This window comes from Vespa velutina, chromosome 20 (genome assembly GCF_912470025.1).
Source record: "Vespa velutina chromosome 20, iVesVel2.1, whole genome shotgun sequence".
NCBI lineage: Eukaryota > Metazoa > Arthropoda > Insecta > Hymenoptera > Vespidae > Vespa > Vespa velutina.
This window is the reverse complement of record NC_062207.1, coordinates 3,720,500-3,742,598: the sequence shown is the minus strand read 5'-3', so window position 1 is coordinate 3,742,598 and position 22,099 is coordinate 3,720,500. Positions and strand designations below refer to the sequence as shown.

At 31.1% G+C, this 22,099-nt stretch overlaps 4 protein-coding genes across 7 annotated transcripts; 2 read left to right on the top strand and 2 right to left on the bottom strand.

Annotated features, from left to right (window-relative positions):
* Positions 1 to 3,119: 3,119 nt before the first annotated feature.
* On the top strand, positions 3,120 to 5,071 carry LOC124956077 (proline-rich protein 4). Its single transcript, XM_047511447.1, has 2 exons — positions 3,120 to 3,519; positions 3,629 to 5,071. The coding sequence occupies exons 1-2, from the start codon at positions 3,508 to 3,510 to the stop codon at positions 4,715 to 4,717; spliced, it is 1,101 nt and encodes a 366-aa protein (XP_047367403.1). The 5' UTR covers positions 3,120 to 3,507; the 3' UTR covers positions 4,718 to 5,071.
* Positions 5,072 to 8,941: 3,870 nt separating this feature from the next.
* Positions 8,942 to 10,449, bottom strand: LOC124956013 (proteasome subunit alpha type-5). The gene is made up of 3 exons (XM_047511335.1): positions 10,303 to 10,449; positions 9,365 to 9,925; positions 8,942 to 9,289 (listed from the first exon to the last, which is right to left on the bottom strand). Exons 2-3 carry the CDS (start codon positions 9,923 to 9,925, stop codon positions 9,122 to 9,124), a joined length of 729 nt encoding a protein of 242 aa, XP_047367291.1. The 5' UTR covers positions 10,303 to 10,449; the 3' UTR covers positions 8,942 to 9,121.
* Positions 10,450 to 10,792: 343 nt separating this feature from the next.
* LOC124956014 (DNA-directed RNA polymerases I, II, and III subunit RPABC4) lies at positions 10,793 to 12,930 on the top strand. Of its 2 annotated transcripts, XM_047511337.1 has the most exons (4): positions 10,793 to 10,949; positions 11,176 to 11,268; positions 11,346 to 11,395; positions 11,699 to 12,930. In XM_047511337.1, exons 1-3 carry the CDS (start codon positions 10,889 to 10,891, stop codon positions 11,366 to 11,368), a joined length of 177 nt encoding a protein of 58 aa, XP_047367293.1. In that variant the 5' UTR covers positions 10,793 to 10,888; the 3' UTR covers positions 11,369 to 11,395; positions 11,699 to 12,930. The 2 variants fall into 2 exon arrangements, with proteins under 2 accessions (XP_047367293.1, XP_047367292.1); XM_047511336.1 differs by lacking the exon at positions 11,699 to 12,930 and having other exon boundaries at positions 11,346 to 11,627.
* On the bottom strand, positions 11,596 to 22,048 carry LOC124956012 (serine-protein kinase ATM). Of its 3 annotated transcripts, none has more exons than XM_047511333.1 (18): positions 21,767 to 22,048; positions 21,549 to 21,686; positions 21,029 to 21,437; positions 20,594 to 20,944; positions 20,104 to 20,509; positions 15,561 to 19,978; positions 15,158 to 15,484; positions 14,775 to 15,023; positions 14,479 to 14,693; positions 14,073 to 14,416; positions 13,514 to 13,989; positions 13,191 to 13,420; positions 12,996 to 13,112; positions 12,739 to 12,894; positions 12,515 to 12,660; positions 12,335 to 12,441; positions 11,967 to 12,245; positions 11,596 to 11,871 (listed from the first exon to the last, which is right to left on the bottom strand). In XM_047511333.1, the coding sequence occupies exons 1-18, from the start codon at positions 21,842 to 21,844 to the stop codon at positions 11,693 to 11,695; spliced, it is 8,625 nt and encodes a 2,874-aa protein (XP_047367289.1). In that variant the 5' UTR covers positions 21,845 to 22,048; the 3' UTR covers positions 11,596 to 11,692. The 3 variants fall into 3 exon arrangements, with proteins under 3 accessions (XP_047367289.1, XP_047367288.1, XP_047367290.1); XM_047511332.1 differs by having other exon boundaries at positions 14,775 to 15,080; positions 21,767 to 22,046; XM_047511334.1 differs by having other exon boundaries at positions 14,775 to 15,080; positions 21,029 to 21,214; positions 21,767 to 22,044.
* Positions 22,049 to 22,099: the final 51 nt, after the last annotated feature.

Here is a 22,099-nt window from a genome sequence, read left to right as displayed (position 1 = left end):
TTTTTTTGTTCTATTCCATGGTAGAATAAATTTCAACATGGATACAAAGCATCGAAGGAATGTCTGTAATTAATTCGTCAGTTCGCGTTCTATTTTCCAGGATGTAATTTTCGTTCGGAGATTACACGCACGATATTAACAGGAGAACGCTACGAAGATTTCTCTTCGATGTTTATGCATCGTTTATATGTACATACGTGTATATATATGTATATACATATGTATATGTGTACATACGCGACGTTTCCTATTTCTCCTATATTTTCTCTCTCTCTCTCTCTCTCCCTCTCCCTCTCCTCTTCTCTATTTCTTCTCCTTCCACTCTACATTCGATAGCGTTAGATGAAAGTAGCAACATTATTCTCTTAGCTACAATGAATATCACGTACTGTTTCTATACCAGAGAAATCGATCGGAAAATAATGTAGTTTAGTCTAATCGATTTTATATGTGTATCATGATTAGGAAACATTATTTTAATGATCTAGGAAATATTGGATCAGAATTGTCAGTATTTTTTTATTACCCTTGTTAGACTTGTTAATCCTCTATAATGCAATTTTTGTTAAGATCGAAATAAAATGAATGTTTGTTAATGTTTATAAAAGACAAATTATATAATGTGAAACTTACAGTATAACTTACGATATGTAGTAATAGTAATAGAAAACTTATATATATATTTATATAAATGCCAATATAAAAATATACTATACTAAGTATATAACTTATACTTAAAAAAATATATAAATTTCAAAAATATTAACTGCGTCACTATAACGATTAAAAGCTAAAACGTTAATTATCGTAATTTGAATTACGCTAAACATTTGATACCCAACCAGATACTTAACAATAACCTCCAAATACAAACTAATAAGAAATTTGAAGATGAAGAAAGAAAATGAAATAGATAACAAATAAATTATAGGAATGTTATACGTAAATTTATAAAGGCCTTAACGATGGCGAGATCTTTTGAAATGACGCGGCGTCACATAACTTATTAAACGCACGAGCGAGCATACCGCTCGCAACAGGAACGATTCTTGATGAAGCTTGCCTCGAAAAGCACAGGTCGTAGCCTTCGATCGTTGCACGGTAGTTAGAACGCAATTAAAGTTACATAATCTTCCATGGTCGGTCGTTTTTAAAAGGCTGAAGGGCCCGACTCTTACCCGACGGGCATCGACTGCCATCAACGACGCATTAGTTGCCATACGGAAAGAGAAGAAAACGTTTTGCTGAATTCTTTTCTTTTTTTTATGCTTTTTTCTTTCTTTTCTTTTCTTTTTTTTTTCTTTTTTTTTCTTTTTTTTTTTTTTGTTTTCGTAACAACTCTTGCACCTGCGATCTTCCAATGAGAGAAAAAATACTAGAACTAGCACAAACTATTTGTTAATTCGAAAATAACAATTTTATTCGTTAGTGTTTTTAATTTATTTAATTTTACAACAATAAATAAGTAAAAATAGGTTTCGGTTGAACGTTACTCTAATAATTAAAACTTGTCGGTAATTGTAAAATAGATCTATAATAAAATAATATAAATAATAATAATATAAAATAATATAATAATAATTTTATAGTCCTAGAGGTGTGCTGTTGGCTCATTGATATACAAATATTCTTGACTTTTTTACGGAATTAAAAGTAAATAATCAAAAGAAGGGATGATTAATAAGGTTGAGAGCGAGAGTACATCAAACTGTCTGAAGGAACTGAAGCGATTACTTTTCCTTGTAAAATGCATGATGTTCATGCAACTATAACATTATTTAACTCTTAGAGGGATTCATTCGATTCGGTATGTTAACAAAGTTCTGCCGAAAGTTATTTTAATTACCTTTCACTTTTCTCTGATACCTGATATTTTATTTTATCATTTTTTCATTATATACAATTGTTTTATATCATATCGATTAAATGTGAAATTTGACTGATACGTAATTATAAAAAATGTCGGTTTAATCCTCGAAATAAAGATACTAACTCAATTGTGATTCTTATATACATATTTCTGCACTTTTTACGTCCTATAACGCTACGATCATTGACTCGTAAAACGCGTAAATACCATTGGATGTTAAAAACTTAATTCTCACTTTCCTTTCGAGATTTATACTATACATGTGTTATAATAATACATTCTTTCGATTATTATCAGGATTATATTTATTGTAAAGCAAGTATGTGAGAGATGCATTTGCTTCTCGTTCGTGCTTTTCATCACGAGAGTGCAACTAAATGCACCGTAAACTTATAATTGTGGTAAAATCGACTTTATCGAAGAATCCTGTCAGAAAAAAAGAAAACAAATATAAAACAAAATTATATGATATGCAATTTGTAGTACAAATTTTTCAAAATTAAATGAAAGTACATAGATACACGTAAAACTTTGAAATTGCATGCCATTATAGACGATTATAGCAAAATCTGTTTTGATATTAAAGAAAATTGTCTAAATTGAAAATGAAAATATATGAGAAAAATCTCCTTGTGTGAGAAAAAAGCGTAACGAGAAGGACGAAGGACAAACGGATCGAACTTCATTGCATTCGGATGCTCGAGCAACGATTAATAGCTCGAAAATTACGAGTTATCTTTAGCTAAGATCAAAATGGGTTCCGCTCATGCGACCGTATTAACATACAGCATTAGCTATTCGACATGCGAACAAGTACTACGTATTCACCATTTTACTCGGATTTCTGCATTTCTGTAGCAATTATGGCCGTACTGCTGCTACTACTGCTATCCGTATCCATTTCTTTCTTTCTTTTCTTTTTTGCTTTGTTTTGGTTTTTTTTTCTCATCACGCGACAAAATCGAAACTATTATAAATCTATCACATGATCAGTGTATAGATAGATTTGAACAAATACTTTTTATATCGATTCGAATAGAAAGAGTAGATTAATCCTTCTCTTAAAACGTGGAATACTGTCATGATTTTATATATATATATATATATATATATATATATATATATATATATTATATATACTTTCTTTTTAGAAGATTAGAAATATATTTTCTAATTATAGTAAAGTCTAATATAAGAAGTATGATAAATTTTAAGAGGAAAAATTTACGAGTTTTCTAAATATGAAGATTTCTAATTTCTAAATACTTTTGTTAAACAATAAAATTATATTTACCAATCGTCAAACAAAAAGTTATGAAAGATATTATAAGGAATATACATGATCTAATGATTTTTATAAAGATTTGTTGAATATTTCGGATAAATTTCTAAATGACGAAATACGTAAGAGCGATAATCGATGCGTGCGGATGCTTCCGGTTTCACCGCGTAGCACTTTTTGCAAATACATACAAAATAAGACGAGCGAACGTAACGCGATCGAACGACTAGGTTGTGCACAGGGAAAGTTTTAAGGCATTGTACCGACGCATAGACTGTAGTATATAAGGCAGAGTTTAGAAAACGAAGCGGTTCAGTCGGTGGTGGTTCACGTTAAAAGACGTGCGAAATCGAGAATGAATTTGAAGGTAAGGAAGGAAACTACATTTGTCGAGTCTAATCCTAGACCTATCGATATACTTATCGATATATATATATATATGTATATATGTATATATATCTTTTGTCTTCTGTCAGCTGGCTATTGTCTTAGCGACGTTAGTCGTATCGGCAAAATGTACCGAGGAAAAAGGGAAAAAAGTGTCAATAGAATCTAAAGAATCGGAGCCATCGGAAGATTTAACGGGAGCCGAAAAGAAGACAGAAAAACGTGGCCTGGTGCATAGCTACGGTGACCTTGGTGGTGGAGGTGGTGGCGATGGAGGTGGTGGTGGATCCTATGATCAGCACGAGCAGGTGAAAACAGTAACGGTGGTGAAGAAAGTACCGGTACCTTACGAAGTAACGAAGCATGTGCCTTATGTGGTTGAGAAACACGTGCCTTACGAGGTGAAGGTCGGTGTACCACAGCCCTATACCGTTGAGAAACATGTCCCTTATCCAGTGAAAGTCTTTGTTAAGGTACCAGTACATGTACCTCAGCCATATACCGTGGAGAAAAAGGTTCCATACGAAGTGAAGGTACCAGTGGATAAGCCCTACGAAGTGAAGGTTTATGTACCACAACCTTATACCGTAGAAAAACATATTCCAGTACCTGTCAAGATACCAGTACCACAGCCCTATACCGTTGAAAAACATGTACCTTTCCCAGTAAAAGTAAAGATACCGGTACCACAGCCCTATCCGGTTGAAAAGCCAGTCCCATACGAAGTCAAAGTACCTGTTGATAAGCCTTATCCAGTTCCAGTACCTAAACCTTATCCAGTACACGTTGAAAAACCTTACCCTGTACCTGTTGAAAAGCCTGTGCCCTATGAAGTTAAAGTGCCTGTTGATAAACCGTATCCTGTTACCGTTGAAAAACCTTATCCTGTACCAGTCAAAGTACCAGTACCTCAACCTTATCCTGTTAATAAACCTGTACCTGTACCTGTCGAGAAACCTGTACCTTATCCAGTCAAAGTTCCGGTTGACAAACCGTATGTCGTTGAAAAGGAGGTACCTTATCCCGTTGAAAAGGAAGTACCTTATCCCGTTAAAGTTCCAGTTCCTGTACCTGTTCATGTTAAAGAGGAATCAGGGGGAGGATATGATGGTTCAGAAGGTTATCAAGGTCATTCGGGAGGTTATGGTAATTACGATTACTCCTCTCATCATGGCTGAACTTTATTTTCATTATTCTCCTTAACTTTACTATCCACATTTCTTCAAAGAATTATACCCAAGAATTCCTTCGAAAACAAAAACAAAAAGAAAAAAAAAAAAAAAAAAGAAAAAAACTGGAGAATTCAATATGGATTCAATGTTCCAAAGAATAAATAAATCACTCAATCCGTCGAATAATAAGGGACAAAATACTTACTATGAAGTATGCTTTATATACGAAATAAATGAACGATATAACATCTAATGAAACCAACATAGAGAAAAATTAGAGAGGCTTGAATATATTTTGTATATCGAACATTTTAATAAATATTTTATCTACGTTGATGTCTTCATGTTATTTTTTATACTTGATACTTCCCTTCAACGAAAATTATGATATAAATTATATAATAATAATAACAATAATAATAATAACAACAACAACAACAACAACAACAACAACAATAGTAGTAATATTAATAATAAAAAAAATGATGGAACTTCCGGCACAAAGATAAATCGAACTTTCGAGTTGGAGTTGAAAAGATGTTTCAAGGCAGACGAGTGGAGCCGAAGAAAGTATCACTTTCTCCTCTATCGAAAAAATAGCAACAGCATCTATGCACACATTCACATATATACATACATAAATACACGTATTCGACGAGTCATACTCGAATGCTCGTACATAATATATGCATCAACTATAACTATGAACAAACTGGAACGTAAGATCGCATCTCCTCGTCGATTTCCTTTTGTCGAAACATGCAAATCGTTATATTTTTATAATATATGAGTGAAAGTAGATCGATGATTTATATGTATGTATTTCATCGCTTGAAAAGTGATTGTAAGACTTATTTAGAACGTTTAACACTTCGTACAGACTAGTAACATATCTTTATGTTTCTATTCATATCTAATGATCGTAATTTGTAACTATATAATTCATCTTCGGAATTGTAAATTCAATTGATAAAAATTGTTCTTTTACGTTTCTATTCAGATTTAATGATCGTATTTGTAACTATATAATACATCTTTAGAATTAAATTTAATTGAAATTAACAAGTGAAATATTAGTTTGAAAATCGTTAAGATAAATTATAAATGTGCCCTATATCATTTGTCTAATACTGACCTAACGTCTGATTATTGTTTGATAAATCCAATTTTTATGGATCTTTTATTTGAACTAAGTTTATAATATGAACTGATATAATTAACAGCACATGTATACATGTACGACGGTAATGTGTTAAAAGAAGTATATCATCAAAAATCAAAAATTACAAAATGAAAAGAACGTCATTATTTGGTTTATGTCGATACACTCTATAATACAATAATATATAGACACACGTATGAGCGTTACATGATATTATAGAGGGTCAATAATTGTCATAAGTAATATTTTGACGTAATAGAAGATAGAAGATAGACTTACGAGAATGAAAGGTAAAGACGATTCTCGATTAAGGAATCGACTTTCCCGCTAAATTATCGAATTAATTAATTTCTTCTTACGTCTTGTAACTCGTCGTTGGAAAACGATGTATTTTTTCAAAACGGCATCCATTAGTAGCAGAAGCGAATGAACTCTTTCGTGAAAGTAAAAAAAATCGCGACGATTCCACCATGCGTGAATTATGGCCGTGTGCGAACTCTTTCCTAGCTCGTTCTCGGTATATCGTTCGCTTCCGCTTTTCTACATCGAGTCTCTGTAATAACTAGGAAGAAACTTTCTCGTTTAAGTTTTATCCTTTGAATTTTATTTATATAAATAGATATTATCACAAAACTATCCATTAACTAATGTCTATCTATTAAGCTAATAATATTAATAATAATATCAGCTATTAATATAAAATATATTTAATATATCATAGTAGATATAGTTATTATAATATAATCAACATATGTAGCTAATACTATTGACGTTAATACGTCACGTGTGTGCATTTAAGAGTTGTTTAACTTTTAGTTAATGACTCCAAAAAAAGAATAATTCAATGTGTTTCCGACATGAGTATAGTAAGTCAATGACTCGATCCATAGTGAAAGCAAGGTAGTAATGGCATGTTCAAAATTGTCCAGATCGTTTTGCGCCTCTTGAACGTTGTCGCAATAAAAGACAGATAACGGTCTTAATTGCGATCGTAAACGACATTGCTCGCTTTAACTCTCCCTTTTCTAATCGTCTCGAATCACGCTTGTTTCCCAACTAAGACGTTCCTGTTCGATATTCTTATTAAGAAATCAATAATAGATGATTTTAGCTTTCGCTTGGTTAAAAAGATCAAACTTTTAGTAATTTGACTGATAAGGGACGCATTGAAAGAAAGAAAAAGATAGATAGATCTGAGAGATAATAAGAGAGAGAGAGGGGCGAGAGAGAGAGAGAGAGAGAGAGAGAGAGAGAGAGGAAGAGGAAGAGAAAGAAAGATGAAGAGGGTGGTGAGAAGCTTAACGTCCTTATCCAAGTCGATAAATGGTGGTGGTGTCAGTGGCGTGAAGCGAAGGCAATTATCGTAGCGAAAGTTGAACGCAATGGAGAGGAGGTCGGGCAAGGATGGATTCGGGTCGGGGTAACGGCGTTGCTGCTCCAGGATCGGGTGTGAGGTTGAGTGTTTGGCGTCTGATATGACAGGGTTAGCTCCCTAGGGATTCTCAGAGACTCAAATGGGACTATCCTCCCTGCCTTCCCCCCTTCTCTCCTCGTCGCAGTTAATTACAGAGTCCTTCTACCAGAGAGTTCGACCTTCTCCATTTCCTTCCTTCCGTCTATGCTAGTTATAAGAGAGAGAGAGAGAGAGAGAGAGAGAGAGAGAGAGAGAGAGAGAGAGAAAGAGAGAGATAAATAGATATAAGGAAGCTTTTCTTTGATCATCTATTCTTCTTCGTCTTCTCCTCTTCTAAGTTTCATTTTTAAAGATACAAAATGAAAGTTTTAATTAATAGTCGAAATATCTTTTTACTATCTATCATCTTTATCGGTTTCATCATTTTAACATGAAATTCTTATAAACTCTAATTCATATTTGACTATATTTTCTGTAAAATTTCTCACGTGTATATACTTCGCATGACGGTCGATTCATTTCTGACAGTAATACCAGACTAGAAGTTTAGTGCGCATGACACGTTTTCAACAGAGAATGACAGAGAGTTACAGGAGATATGTACGTATTTTAAGAGAGTCTACCACGATGAATGGCCGGTGAGAGAGGGATTCCCCCGTGGGAAACCGAGCGAGCGAATCGTACTGGGATTGAACGCTCGAAATGGAATAATATCCAATAATCCGGGAGCCAAGGGATAAAAAGGGAGGACGTTTTATCGGGACATCGCAGCGGCGTACCGAGCGTTCACTATGCTTCCACCCATTTTCGTCGAGCTCTCTCACTTTACTCGTCTTCTCTACCTTCCTCCTACCTCACAACCCATTCTATCTATCTATATCTCTCTCTCTCTCTCGCTCGCTCACTTTAGTTCCCTTGTCTCTTGCAAACCGAGCAAAATTAATTATTGATTTCGGATACGCGCATTCACAGCAGGCGCTTTTAATCGAAACCAAACCACCCATCGCGACAGCATAACTATACCTACATCGCCTAACTACCTACCTACCTACCTACCTACCTATCTATCTACCTACCTACCTACCTACTCTACCTCTTCTCTTTCATGCGAATCCATCTCTCCAAATTTCACTGGGATATATCGGATATCGGTTTTTGCTCAAAACTTTTCTCCATGATAAAACTCTACTCGTCAATATCATTCTCAAATTTAATATAGTATTGAAACATTTCTTCTTCTTTTTTTTTTTTTTTTTTTTTTTTTTTTTTTTAATAACTAAGATCTTTCTTCTTCGTTTGAGAATAATATTCTTACGAAGATTTGCAATTGAGAAAACAGATGTTTCAGATTGACACGTTGATGTTGAATATTAAGCGTTTATTATTTTATTAAAGATATAGGATACTGGAGACAAAATTAGGATGGTATTATTCGTTTATGGATACTGATGGTCTAAGGACAGGAGTACTGCTATCGGATCTGGATTTCATAGAATCTTCTCTCGATGTTGGTAAATCGTCGATCAACTAGATAAAATAATATGAACGATTTATATTACGAATTAATCAAATATTAGAATAAAATAAAATGTATAATGGGAGTAGGAAAACATGGATGATGTGGAATATTTCTTTGTAAAGAAAAAAAACTACGCTTATTCGATCCTTCTCTTATATTAATCTTTTCGAAAAAGAAAAAAAAGTATATAAGAAAATTTTGCTTAGCATAGAAACACACATACCAAATATAAACTGTAAATACAACTCCAGCATTACTTGCATATAAATGCATTTCTTTCAACTCATAACAATTTGTTAATATACTTTAAGTATCTTATGCAATGTCTTTAATCACCTCTTGCAATTCTGCCTTAGTAAACATGTGAAACAGTTGTCCTGGTGTCATTGTCATCACCTCGATGTTAGTGTCGTTTAACTTTTCTTCCATAACTTGCTTCAGTATTGTCAATGCTGCCTTCGTTGCTTCTTTTAATGTCATGGACTGTTAAGTAAACAGAAATATAATGAGACTTAATGTAAATTGATACTTTGTGTGCATGAACAAGTTATTTCCAACCTTATGATATACTTCTTGAAGATTTTGCTGGGCACCTTCGCTTCCAGAACCGATAGCCTTCGCATCGAATTGAACAAAGGTTCCCGATGGATCCATATGATACAATTGTGGTCCTTTCTCGTCTATACCCGCGAATAACATTGCTACCCCAAAAGGTCTAGACATTGCACTTCCATCGTCATCGCTATCTCCAAATTGTATGGCTAAGTTCGACACAGCTTGAGCCGTTGATTCCACTGTCATTCTTTCGTTGTAAACAAACCAATGATTTTGGCATTCGACACGAGCACGATCTATCATGGTCCTAGAATCAGCCATCAAACCAGACGCTGCGCAACCTATATGCTTATCTATTTCAACAATTTTTTCCACTGTCGTTGGTTCCATTAATGGAGAAGTTATACGTTTCTCAACAGCCAGGATTACACCTTCATTTGTGGCAATTCCAATTGCTGTAGAACCAAGCTTTATGGCCTCAATGGCATATTCAACCTGAAATAATCTCCCCTCTGGAGAAAATGTATTTACACCTCGATCATATTCAGAACGTGTAAGAAACATCTGAAAAGAAATAATATTAATTAAAAACTATGTTAAAATGTATCACTTATAAAGAGAAATTTAATTTATAATTGAAGTATATTCATCTATTCATCGGTATAAAAAGTGAGGTTAATCAATACCATAATTGTATAAACAATAAAATTATTCGGTCATAAAAAATATTGCATCATTATTTTGACAATAATCATATTGAAATAAATATAAATACGGAAATAACGATACAATTATAATGTAAGAATTATAAATGATATATTACGTATTAGGTTAATGGAGAATGACAGGGCAAAATGAAAATGACTATTACACTCGGTTAAGGCAAATTGGAAAAGTGATAAATGTATTTTTAATTATTTATTCTATTTAATTTTATTTACCGTTATAAATATTACACTCTTATATTAAAAAATAAAATGAATACACTTCACAATCAAATTGTCACGAACGCTGGTTAGTACGTCACCGAAGCAATGAGTTGAATAAAATGGCGGGGATGGATCTCAGTATCGTCGCTTCAACATTAAGTACCCTGTTGAAATAATCCAACTGAATTTTTTCGGTATCAATGTAATAATTTTATTTTACTATTTAAAAATATATTTATAAATATAATTCATATAAAAATATTATAACATTTCAACAATATGTTTTCACATATTCATATAACACTTTTATAGGGATATACTCATAATAAAATTTATATATAATGATATTGTTCATTTAGGTATTAAAAGGCCTAAGTCTTACTCTAAATTAAAGAATAATATGTTTAATAAATATACTTAAGAACTATTGTTAGGTATAATTTGGTAAAATATATCAATGAGATCATAGGAATAATTTTAATACGTGTTGTAGTCGCTAGGTGTGTTACTATCGCGATTATATACAATACAACACAACATGGTGTCTGCAGTTTAATCGAACTTTAGGTTACCTTCTGTCTAAACGAGATAATTCGAAATGGAATCCAGTAGTAAAACTGAATCCACTCCTAAACAAGCAATGGTGTATATTTGTGGAGGTACATTATGCTTATTTATATATATTTTTTATTGATCTTCTTCATAAACATTAGCCAAAAGCATTATTTAATTATTAACCTAAAAATTAGTATTTTTACCATAATGCAATTTTTATTATTCTCTTGATTGTTTTTATTATTTACTAGTTACGAAAGTGAAATAAAAATACAGAAATATTTATTTATTATTATATTATAATATTGGCAATATAATTTATGTTTATAGAATGCCATCATGATAATGAAATTCGTCCTAGAGATCCTATTCGATGCAGAGAATGTGGCTACAGAATTATGTACAAAAAGCGTACAAAACGATGTATCCTTTTTTGCTATTACTTAAAGAAAAGCAAGATTTTATGTTAATGATATTTCTTCCTTAATAGCTAACTTTAGTGGTCGTGTTCGATGCACGCTGATGATTATTACTGTACAGCACAAAATATGTAAATATAAGCATTAAATTTTATAAGAAGAAATAACAATTAATTTATTATTGATTTATAAATAACTAATAATAATGTTTTTTACTATGAATTATAAAATATTTCATTAGAAACTTTAACTTAATCCCCATTAAACATTAGATGGTGAACTCGCTATTGTAAAGATTTCTTACTAAATTAAATATGAAATTATGTTTGTAATACTATGATATATAAAAAAATATTAATTTCTTTTGTTTTTTTTTTTTTTTTTTTTTTTTTTTTTTTTTAACAAATAATAATAAAATTTTATAAAACTTATAGATATGGTTGCCACCCACAAAATAAACGACACAAATTAAATGGATCACGTGCTTGTTGTATAAGTTGTTCGACTTGCCCAGGTACACTAAATACTAAACCTTCTTCTATACCTTGCAATTTTTGTTCTATCCTTAAGAGTGCCCTTTCTGCAGTTTTATTCGTTTTGCTATGATCTATTGAAAAAAGGAAAATTATTGGAAGAATATATTTTGCTAGTACAGATGTAGTTAATGAATATATATTTATAGAAATAAAATTCGTTTAATACCTTCATCATCTTCAGAAGACATTGCTGTATTACCGGTTTGAAAAGTATATGCTTTTGCAGGAGTTATAGCCCACGTAAAAAGAGGGTCATAAAGAAGTACTTGAAGCAATGTTATAATTATTTGTCTTTGATCTCGTAATACTGTCAATATTTCCTCACATCCTCTTCTCATAATACCTTCGACACCTGAGATTCCCATTGCGACTTCAATGTCTCTTGTGAGACGAAATGGTACAGTTTCAGGTAGTGGCAGAACTTTACCTTGTTCAAATGCTATGCCTGTTTAAAATTTGGATCAATCTGTTACAATTCTACAATCCATTCTATAGTGTATTTTCATTATAATATATTATGCATATTATTTTTACCAAAATCTATATGAATCACTTCTCCAGTCATCTGATCCATTAATATATTACCAAGATGCCTATCTCCTAAACCTAATATATATCCTGCTATAGAAGTTGTTGCTATACTGGAAAAATAGATTATAATATCTTATTAATATTAAATAAATATGAACTTTGTAATATTATGAAGTCATTTACCTGCGTGTATAAGCTGATCGTTTTTCGTACCACGTTTCAGGCGATGGATATTTTTCAATAAAGAAATGATGAAAAGCTGGACGCATATGTCTACAGCATTCTAAAAACTGTTGTAGCTTGACATCGTTTGATTTTTTAGAAACTTCCTAAAATTGTATACGTTATTGTTATTTATTTTCAAAAGTAAAATGTATATGTAAACATGAAATATTCCATAATCTTACGTCCATCTTTTTTCTACACATTAATGCAGTATAATCATGTGGATTATATTTTTTATGAACACCAGAAATTCCATCGCTACCTATTAATATAGTCGCAATAGGCATTGTATTATGGCACCATTCTAATATACCTGATCTTTGTGTTAACGGTACTACCTGAAGAATAATACATAGATACATATAATAAAAGTTCATATTAAATATAATTATATATATATATATATATATATATATATATATATATATATATATTTTACCTTGTATGTTCTAATTTTCAATTTACGTCGTTTCGCTTCTTTACTCATTTCAAAAAGTCTATTCATTACATTAAAAACTTGTTGCATTACAGCATCTTGTCGTAAATCATCTTTTCCCTGTAGTAAGAATAATTTATTAATAACATTTTTAAGTTTAATCTAGAGATACGTGTGTATTTTATAATTGAGTAGAACCTTCAATAATTGTTCTCTTTGTATTCCATCACTACCAATACAAATGATCTTTTTGGGAGCATTCACACCTCCAACATTCTCATAAGTATCAAAGTATTTAACAATACTGATTATGTCATTGTAATTTCCACTGCATCTAACATCAACGGCTAAAGTAGGTACAAATATATTGGAAAAATTTTTGATCTTGAAAATTTTCTGACCAATAGGTATTTTAAATGATGTACCACCTGTATATATAATTATAAATGCTAATTAGAAATGAAGATGAATTCTTAAGTTTTAGGTTAATACGATTTGAAATTGAAAAAAGACATACTTACGTTTACATTTATCATTAGTTTCATAATTAGCTAGCATTACCAAAGAATGAGACAATATTTCCATTTCTTGAATAATGCAAGACACTTTCGACGAAGTTAATTGTTTCAGAAGCCTTTTAGCACCCAATATTCTGGGCTCTTCTTCTAATTTTTTATTTTTTTTAGTCTTAAGGAATTCATAATCACCATATAAATTTTTCAATGCCAATAGCACAGGTAACGTATGATGTGGATGATCCAATGCACAACGCTCTAATGTTTTATTTATTTTGACAGAAAATTCATCAGATACGTTGTTCATGTGTGCTGCCAATTGTGGCACAAGTGGTAAAAATTTATATGATGGTATCTTATTTAAATTGTCTTCTAGTAATTTATTTACTTCTTTATTCTTCGCATTCTCAAGCCAAAGAGCAATCAATCGAAATACTAACAGATTGTAATCTTCACTCTGGCATAACGTTATTAAATAATATCTAAAAACAAAAATATAGAGAATAGTCAAATTTTAGTCTGTCACATACACAACACTTCAAGAAGTAATTTGTTGTATACATACCGTACTGCTATTAAAAGATAGTTGTTTTTCTCCTTTTCAATATTTTGTAGTTCAGCAGCATCATTCGTATTTTGTTTTTGACTAAGTATCATTGCTCTTTTAATATCTGTATCTTGCAATGTTGAGTCATATTTGACAGCAGCACTGCATGAATATTCTACACATTTTTTCAAACTTTTAAACTGAGGAGATCTCATATACATTTTAACATGTTCGAATTGAGCATCCGCAAATCTAGCCAAGGCGACTTGTGTGTCATGTACATTTCTGATAACATCAGACGTTTTGCTTTTTATCGACTTACTTATTTTTATTGATTCTTGATAATAATTTTCTATGACGGTCTATAAATTACAAAAACCTGTTACAATAAAATTTTATTTATGAATATAATCGTGATTATTACCTGAGGATTTTCAGATTTCGTTTCAGCCATCCAGTTTCCATAAATGCGAAGTACATGGGCTTGCAAAGCCGGATCTATAGATTTTCTATGAATTAATTTACGTAAAAGATATCGACTGATTTCATAATCATTTCTTTTCCATGCCAATAGAGATTCTTGATAATCCAACAAATCAATAAATTTTGAAGGTACTTCATTTTGTTTTGCTAAGGTGCCTAATAAGGAAGAAAAAAATAAGACATACGAAGAGCACTTCTAATAACATTAATAATTATTATAGGCCTTATTATGCATACCTAATGCACGTGCAGCTATTTGTAGATGTCCTTGATTTCGCGCAATTTCAGCGATTTTTATATGCGTACCGACAAGTTCATCTTTGATAATAGAATTATTACACAATGTATCATTTATTTGATACATAATAGATCTTTGCGTTAAGATTGGCTCAGTGTATTGAAACTCGTTAAAATTTGTGATATCACATTGCTGCCACTTTTGCAGAACTTCAGAATAATCCTCAGGTTTTGTTGAACATAGTTCTTCTATTTCGGAAAGCATTTGAAGTTGTGTTAATTTCCCATAAATTTCTTTATTACACTCTGCAGCATAAATTTGTTAAATTATAAAATATAAAATTTAAGAAAATGCATATGTATATTGCTATGGTATCTCTTACCCAAATTAATGTTAGATAGAGCTTTCATTATGCACACTCGTGCACACTTGATTGCATTTTCTACACCCGACTCATCTTTTTCATGAAAACATCTTAATGCATAGAAGTGATACAAATAATAGTCTGATTCGGATAGTTTTAACTTCATATTGTTCTCGCATAGGGATTGCATAATTTGTGGAAATATTGATATGTCCCAATTACTAAGTCGCCATGCACATTCCAGTTGAATGTCATTACTCATTTCTTTGGTAGACGTACTCATTGTAGATATATAATGTCCTAATAAATAATGAAATCCTAATTGTTGCAATGCACTGATCATCTCTGTAAAAAAATTAAATGTTTTGATTAGTAAAAATTATTTGACAATATAATATAACATATATGTATATTGGATTACCTTCAATAGCTGTTTTATTGCCAGAAGACAGTTCTATATCTTTTATAAGTAAAACTTTATCCCACTCGTGCATTTGTATGTAATGTTGAACGCGAGAGAAACTATCTTGCAAATGTGAAGAGCCACAACCGCGAATAGCGTCTGGATCACCAATTTTCGAGGAGGCATCTCTAAGAATATTTTGCAACATTCTTCCTAATACAGGCTCACATTCATAGGCATAATCAATTTTGTTAACTGTACTAAAATCACGAGGTTCTATCAATAATGATTCACAAGATAGTTCTGCATAAAGGATAGCAGTAAAATATGCCGAACAATATTGAGCAGCTTTGGCTATGTATACAAAGTCCAATTCTAAAGGAATGTTTTCAACTGCTTGAGTCCTAATAAAATTGACTAAATTCAGCATAAAATATACTATATTGCGATCACAGTGCAATTGAACATATTGCGATGAATGAAGTAAACCATGAATAGACTGATCTTTGTCATTGAAATGATAAAAAAAAAATCCGTTGATACAATGAGATACTGCAATTGCTAATTCTTTATTAATGTACGTTATCAGAAACATGATTCTTGGTAGTATTAATTCGCACATTTCTATGCTTAATTTGCAAACAGGTATTAAATCTTCAAGGTAATATCCAGAAAAACATTCAATAATATTGCATGTGATTTGTACAATCCATTCAGCATAAGGAATATTTGACGTCTCTATCCAAATAGGATTATCCTTCTTAATGTATTTATTACAAGCAATTGTATCAAGGGTTATTTTATTCTTGTTGAGATTTTTTACTTCACGTATAAATGGACGTATATAATCCAAACGTAATGGGGATCTTGAACAATCAATTGACATCTGTCGTATTGCTTTGGAGTTCTTTTTATCTAAAATTTCTTGTCCCCATGTAGATGACAGTATCATATCTAATGCATTGGCGCTAGCTATACGAAGTTCGATTTCATTATCAACTAAAAATTCTGTTAGTAATGTTATTATCTCGTACGTTAACGTATTGCTTATGTCTGCGTTCTCCTTTAGATAACTTTTTCTATTATAAAGAATCGTTGTTCCCAGATCAATAGGACCTAATTGTCCCAGACACTTTGTAGCTTCTATCGAAATGGCTTGATTAGATTTAATGATCTCCAATAATCTACATATCAATTGATGTAATAAATTATAATTTTTGATAGAGCTATTGTCAAGTTTATTGTACAGCTCTTGCAATTCATCTCGTCTGTTTGATAATTGAAGCTTTAAATGTGCTATGCTTTCCACATTACAGTTTACAATCTTTTGATTAGTCGCATTTAAAAAGTGTTGAATTTCTTCCTCCAAATTATCCTTCTTTCTATCTTTATATTTCAGGGAATTATATACATTCAATATTTTTTGAAATTTTGGCTGATTAGGAAATGTATTTAATTTTGCTATTGCATTACTAAACAATTCTTTCTGTTCAATTATTAAGTACTCGAGTAGCTCTATGGCAATAGGCGTTTTTTCCAATTGAGCAACAGGAACTAATATAGTAACATAATAATTCAAATTTTCTTCAATTTCTGCATGTCGTTCAGGTAAGATGTATTTCAGAAATATGTGAAAATATTTACAGGCTATTTCCGACAGTATAACAATTTTGTCTCTGATAAAATGTATCAAACTATAACTAATTTCTCTGATAAGATATATTGATATTGCATCGAAATGATTAAATTTTGTTCCTTCCATCATTATGGTGCAAAAATAGATATACTGATGTAAAGCCTTTAATTTGTACTCGGTAAATTTCATGTCATAAATATTTTTCACCAGATTCATCAATATTTTCTGTAATTTATTTATTCCTTTGGTTGCTAAATAATATTGCAATGATTTGGAGGAAACAAAATTTTCCTCTATATACTGTAGACAATTGTTGACATCAGTTTTATTCAAAACAGGTGGATTAGCATTTGGAAATTTATATTGTAATTGAAACATTTGATGAAAATGTTTCTCATCGTGCAATCTCATGATAATATTTACAATAACTTTGTCAAAATTAATTTTAAACAAATTAGAAAAAGTATCGATCCTTTCAAAGTTCTCTCGATTTAACATCAATTCGTGAAGCATATCATTCGCGCGTTTAGCATCGATAGAATTTTTTTGACAACTTTGACAAATCAAAGAAAGCAACCATGTTAGGACTTGTGGAAATATATTTTCAAAAACATCTTTGAAATTGTACCCAACACAAGTACAAAGTTGTATTGCATTCGTGACATTGAAATTTTGAATTTCAGTGAACACTATAATATTAATGTGTATCTTATAAAATTCTTCTTGAGATTCATATTGAGTCAATTCCCATGGAAATGTTTGCATGGTATGACACGCCTTCAACCAGTGCGATAACATATGAGCCAGATTATCTTCATTGGGTAAAACATGATGCTTTCTTATACTATGCAATAACTTTTTGACCGTTTTTACCTTTACACGTTTATTCTCGACTAATTGTAATATTGCTACTAAAGCATTGCTTTGAAGTGTACTAGAAGTACAAATAATAGTTGCCAATATTAACAATGCACTTGCCGTTCTAGTTTCTATTTCATCGGTTTCGTTATTATAACATTTCTTTTCAATGGATAGTAAATTAATAGCAGCATTTTTCAATTGCTCGAAAAAGGAAACCTTCCTTTCATATTCTATACATTTTGAAAAATATAATTTTTGCATACATTCAATTGCCTTCAATCGTAATATATAAAGAGAATTTTGCATATATGTTAATAAATATTCAATAATGAGCCATAACTTGTACTGATACTGAGCATACTGTTTATGCCTCATTAATAATGGTTTGATTTCAATAATTCTTGCGAGACATTCCAAGAAATCAATGTGCACGATTGGCCCAAACTTCTTATTATTAAGAAGCTTACAAAAATTATAAATGGTATTATCCATTATTAAAATTAGATCATAATCATAGTTGGCAGTATATTCGATAAAATAAGGTAGAACTTTGAGTACATATCGTACATACTTTTCATCTTCCTTACATTTTTGAAATAAATCCAATAGAAATGAAACTGGAGCATCTTTATACTTTTCATGTAGTATCTTTTTGTCGCATTGTGTGAATGTTTCCAGTACTATCATTGCCATTTTAAAGTCCACTGCAAATGACAAATCATAATTATCAATGGCCATCAGATTGCTCATTAAATCCAATTGAATTTTTGATCTTTCTTTTCCTGTATTCATGCAACAAAATAATGTCAAAGTTCTTATAGTTTTTATTCTGATAATATTCAGACTATGTATATCATTGTTCTTGTAATTTATTTCATCTTTATTGGAATGTTTATTTTTACTTTGAAATATATCAAAATTGTCGTTGTAACGACGAATTTCCTGATAAGAGAAATTATTCTCATCTTCAATATTAAGTAAGTCAAATAAATTCCTTAATATATCTGCAGTCGACAAAGAGATAATGATCTTTGTCATGTCTGTATATGCGGGACAAAAGGTTTCGTATAAAATGAGAAACGCTTCAGTTATATCGATGAAATATTTATGATTATTTTTGGACAATTTAATCGTCTCTAATAATTTGTAAGCATGCTGCAAACAATCGTTTATTGCAGACATAATAAAGTGAATTTCAGTATCTTCCATCGGTATATTCATTTTTTTCACGGTAGTCGCAACTTTACCAGCAAGCGTAATTTTCATTACTATCGTTCGTATATCATTGTTTTCATCCTTTTTGTCGATAATATCATACAAATACTTCTTCAAAATTGTAAGAACATCTTTCAAATCTATTGTATTTACGTTTGCTTTAGCAAGCGACACTTGCAAATGTCGTTGCGAAACGACAGTCTCTGTTTTTACCTTTGCGAGTAAATTAATTTGAAATGTTAATGCTAAATTACACGTTTCTATATTTTTATAAGATAAGGATTGTGAATGATCGTATAGAAATTCCTGTAAATAAGAGCTTTCGCGAACGGGTAAAGTTAATCCTGATGTTTTAAACGTTGTATTATTTTCACGAAAGAATTTCACTGGGATGCCAATCAATATATTACACAAACTTTCAATGAATATTGTCGAAGGAACTTTAAACCATGGAGTGTTTAATAACCACTCTATGAAACGTAATTTAACAGAGCGTGTATTTAACATTGACGAATGTAAAGTTGTATTAAACATTGGTACATCATCCGGTAAAGGCGTGTGCTCGCAACATAATATTAATGTTTGCAAACTATTAGGAGACCATCTGATTGTTTGCGACATATATAAAGCAAAAAGTGAATTTGTATTTCTCATCTTTCCATATTTTATAAAACACTGAGCAAGTCTATGCGCAGAGATCTCACTTTGATTAGTATTAAGAGATCTGTAAAATAAACAATAAAAAGATAAATATTAAATGTCTGATAAAGTCAAAAGAGACCAAGCTATTATTCTACATATATAACATTATAAATGATTCTCATTCAATATAATGCAATAATTAAATACCTTAAAAGATTATCCCATATGTTATACCAATGCACATTCGAAGCATGTTGTATCTCTTCAGAATTTGTATCATTCAAAAATAATTGTTCTATTTCCATAAGAACGGTACACAAGTTGTATAAACTGTCTATAACTTTAACATATTTAGGCGATTGCGTTAAGTAATCATCCAATATTTTTAAAAGAGATATAAAATCATTCGATTGTACCCTTTTAGGATATTTTGCGAATAGTACTGTTAATATTTGTATCATAGGCCATGCTTCCTCGAGATCATCATGATCTATCATATCAACTGGACTACTAATGGAAATGCATCTTCGTTTGACTGGTTGCGAATAAAGTTCAGTAGAATTGTCAAACAGTCCCCAAATAGTACCAGGATTTTGAAGCACTTGATTGAATACTTTGGAAAAATTATACAAATTGATTAACTCTTCATTAAGTGACATAATATATACAATTTTATTATAAATAAATGAAGAAATACCTTCGCTTGCAAACTGCAGAAAATGTTTGGATAATATCCCTTTCTTAGAATCTTTCAAAATAATTTCATACATGCTTCGAAGTATATTATTCCATGTAGACCAATTACAAGCAAACGCTCCATCATATTCTCGATGAACTCCCTTAGGATGATGAATTTGTACAAATAGCAGCATGAACTTATATTTTTCATCATAGCTATTCAAATAGAATATTTTTGGCAAAATATCTTCACTAAATTGACAAAGCATTATTCTATTTTCAGTTGCGATTTGATGACATATTGTATTAGTCAGCTTGTAAGCAGACTCTTCCATCTGTTCGAGAATTTTAGAATCTGACAAAATACTTGCTGTAATAACAAATGATATATAAATACAACGGGGACAAAAATTTTTTAATCTACGAAGAATTATTAATCATTATGAGGTATCACCTAAAAATGGTAATAATTTTTTAACTTCTAATAATAAATCCGAATACATATATGCATATTGTATTATCATTTGAATGGTATCTATTACAACACACTTGTTGATAGACGCATCGTTGTACAAATTGACACATGCTCTTAATAATTCCTCCCATTGCTCTGAAGATATATTTATTTGGTATAACCGGACTGGAATTATGTAAGTAGTTAATATAGTCAGATAAGTATTGCAATAAGATAAATATTTTCTATTCTGCAATATCTCAAGCACCCGTTGCATTAAACCATTGCATTTTAACGTCAACGTTCTGGATTCATGAGAATAACGTATCGTATTTAACAAAACGGCACAAGTGGTTCGTCTTTCGTTATTAGATTTATTCGCATCTTTCGTAGCAAGTCTGTCAGCTTCCTGATAATGGGGGAAAAAAAAAAAAAAAAAGAGAAAAAAGAAAGAAAAAAGCCAAACACAGTATATGATACAGATACATTAAAATAATTATTAAGGAAATGTGGTACCTACGCATAAAATTAATTTGTGCACGATAATAAATATGTTCCACCAACTGACAGTTGCATTGTTGTTCTCTTCAGAATATTTACTTATTTCATTAATTATCTCTTTACTCTCGTAAAGTTCCGATAATAGTAAAATACATTTCTAAATATAAAGAAAAATCATGTATATCCTTTGTTGCATATTTGTTTTTAAAAGATATAACAATCATCAGATTGCTTTACCTTTTTATCTGTTACTTTCGTACTATCGGCAAGCTGAGCGATTGCGATTACTTTTTCCAAAAGACGCGACATTTTCATTACGCGTTAATCACATTTGAAAAACTACTTTGACAAAGAGAACAATCACATTGAGTAGTAACAACTTAATGTTATTACAACGCAGGCATTTGTAATCGCGCCCTCACTTAGATCTGACGTTAGCCACCTTTCAATCGATTACAATCGAGAAATTTAATTAATTATAATATTAATATATCAAATTAGATATGACAAAAATATATTCGAATAATTCAAAATATGAAACAGTGCAATATTTCTGCATAATTATGTCTC

Coding starts and splice junctions, on each gene's coding strand:
- LOC124956012 (XM_047511332.1), bottom strand. CDS start 21,844: ATGAAAATGTCGCGTCTTTTGGAAAAAGTAATCGCAATCGCTCAGCTT. Junction 13,990..14,072: donor TATCTTTTAATAGCAGTACG/GTATGTATACAA, acceptor TTTTGTTTTTAG/ATATTATTTAATAACGTTAT. Junction 12,246..12,334: donor AGTGATTCATATAGATTTTG/GTAAAAATAATA, acceptor AATTTTAAACAG/GCATAGCATTTGAACAAGGT.
- LOC124956013 (XM_047511335.1), bottom strand. CDS start 9,925: ATGTTTCTTACACGTTCTGAATATGATCGAGGTGTAAATACATTTTCT. Junction 9,290..9,364: donor TTCAAGAAGTATATCATAAG/GTTGGAAATAAC, acceptor TTTACTTAACAG/TCCATGACATTAAAAGAAGC.
- LOC124956014 (XM_047511337.1), top strand. CDS start 10,889: ATGGAATCCAGTAGTAAAACTGAATCCACTCCTAAACAAGCAATGGTG. Junction 10,950..11,175: donor AATGGTGTATATTTGTGGAG/GTACATTATGCT, acceptor TTATGTTTATAG/AATGCCATCATGATAATGAA. Junction 11,269..11,345: donor CAAAAAGCGTACAAAACGAT/GTATCCTTTTTT, acceptor AGCTAACTTTAG/TGGTCGTGTTCGATGCACGC.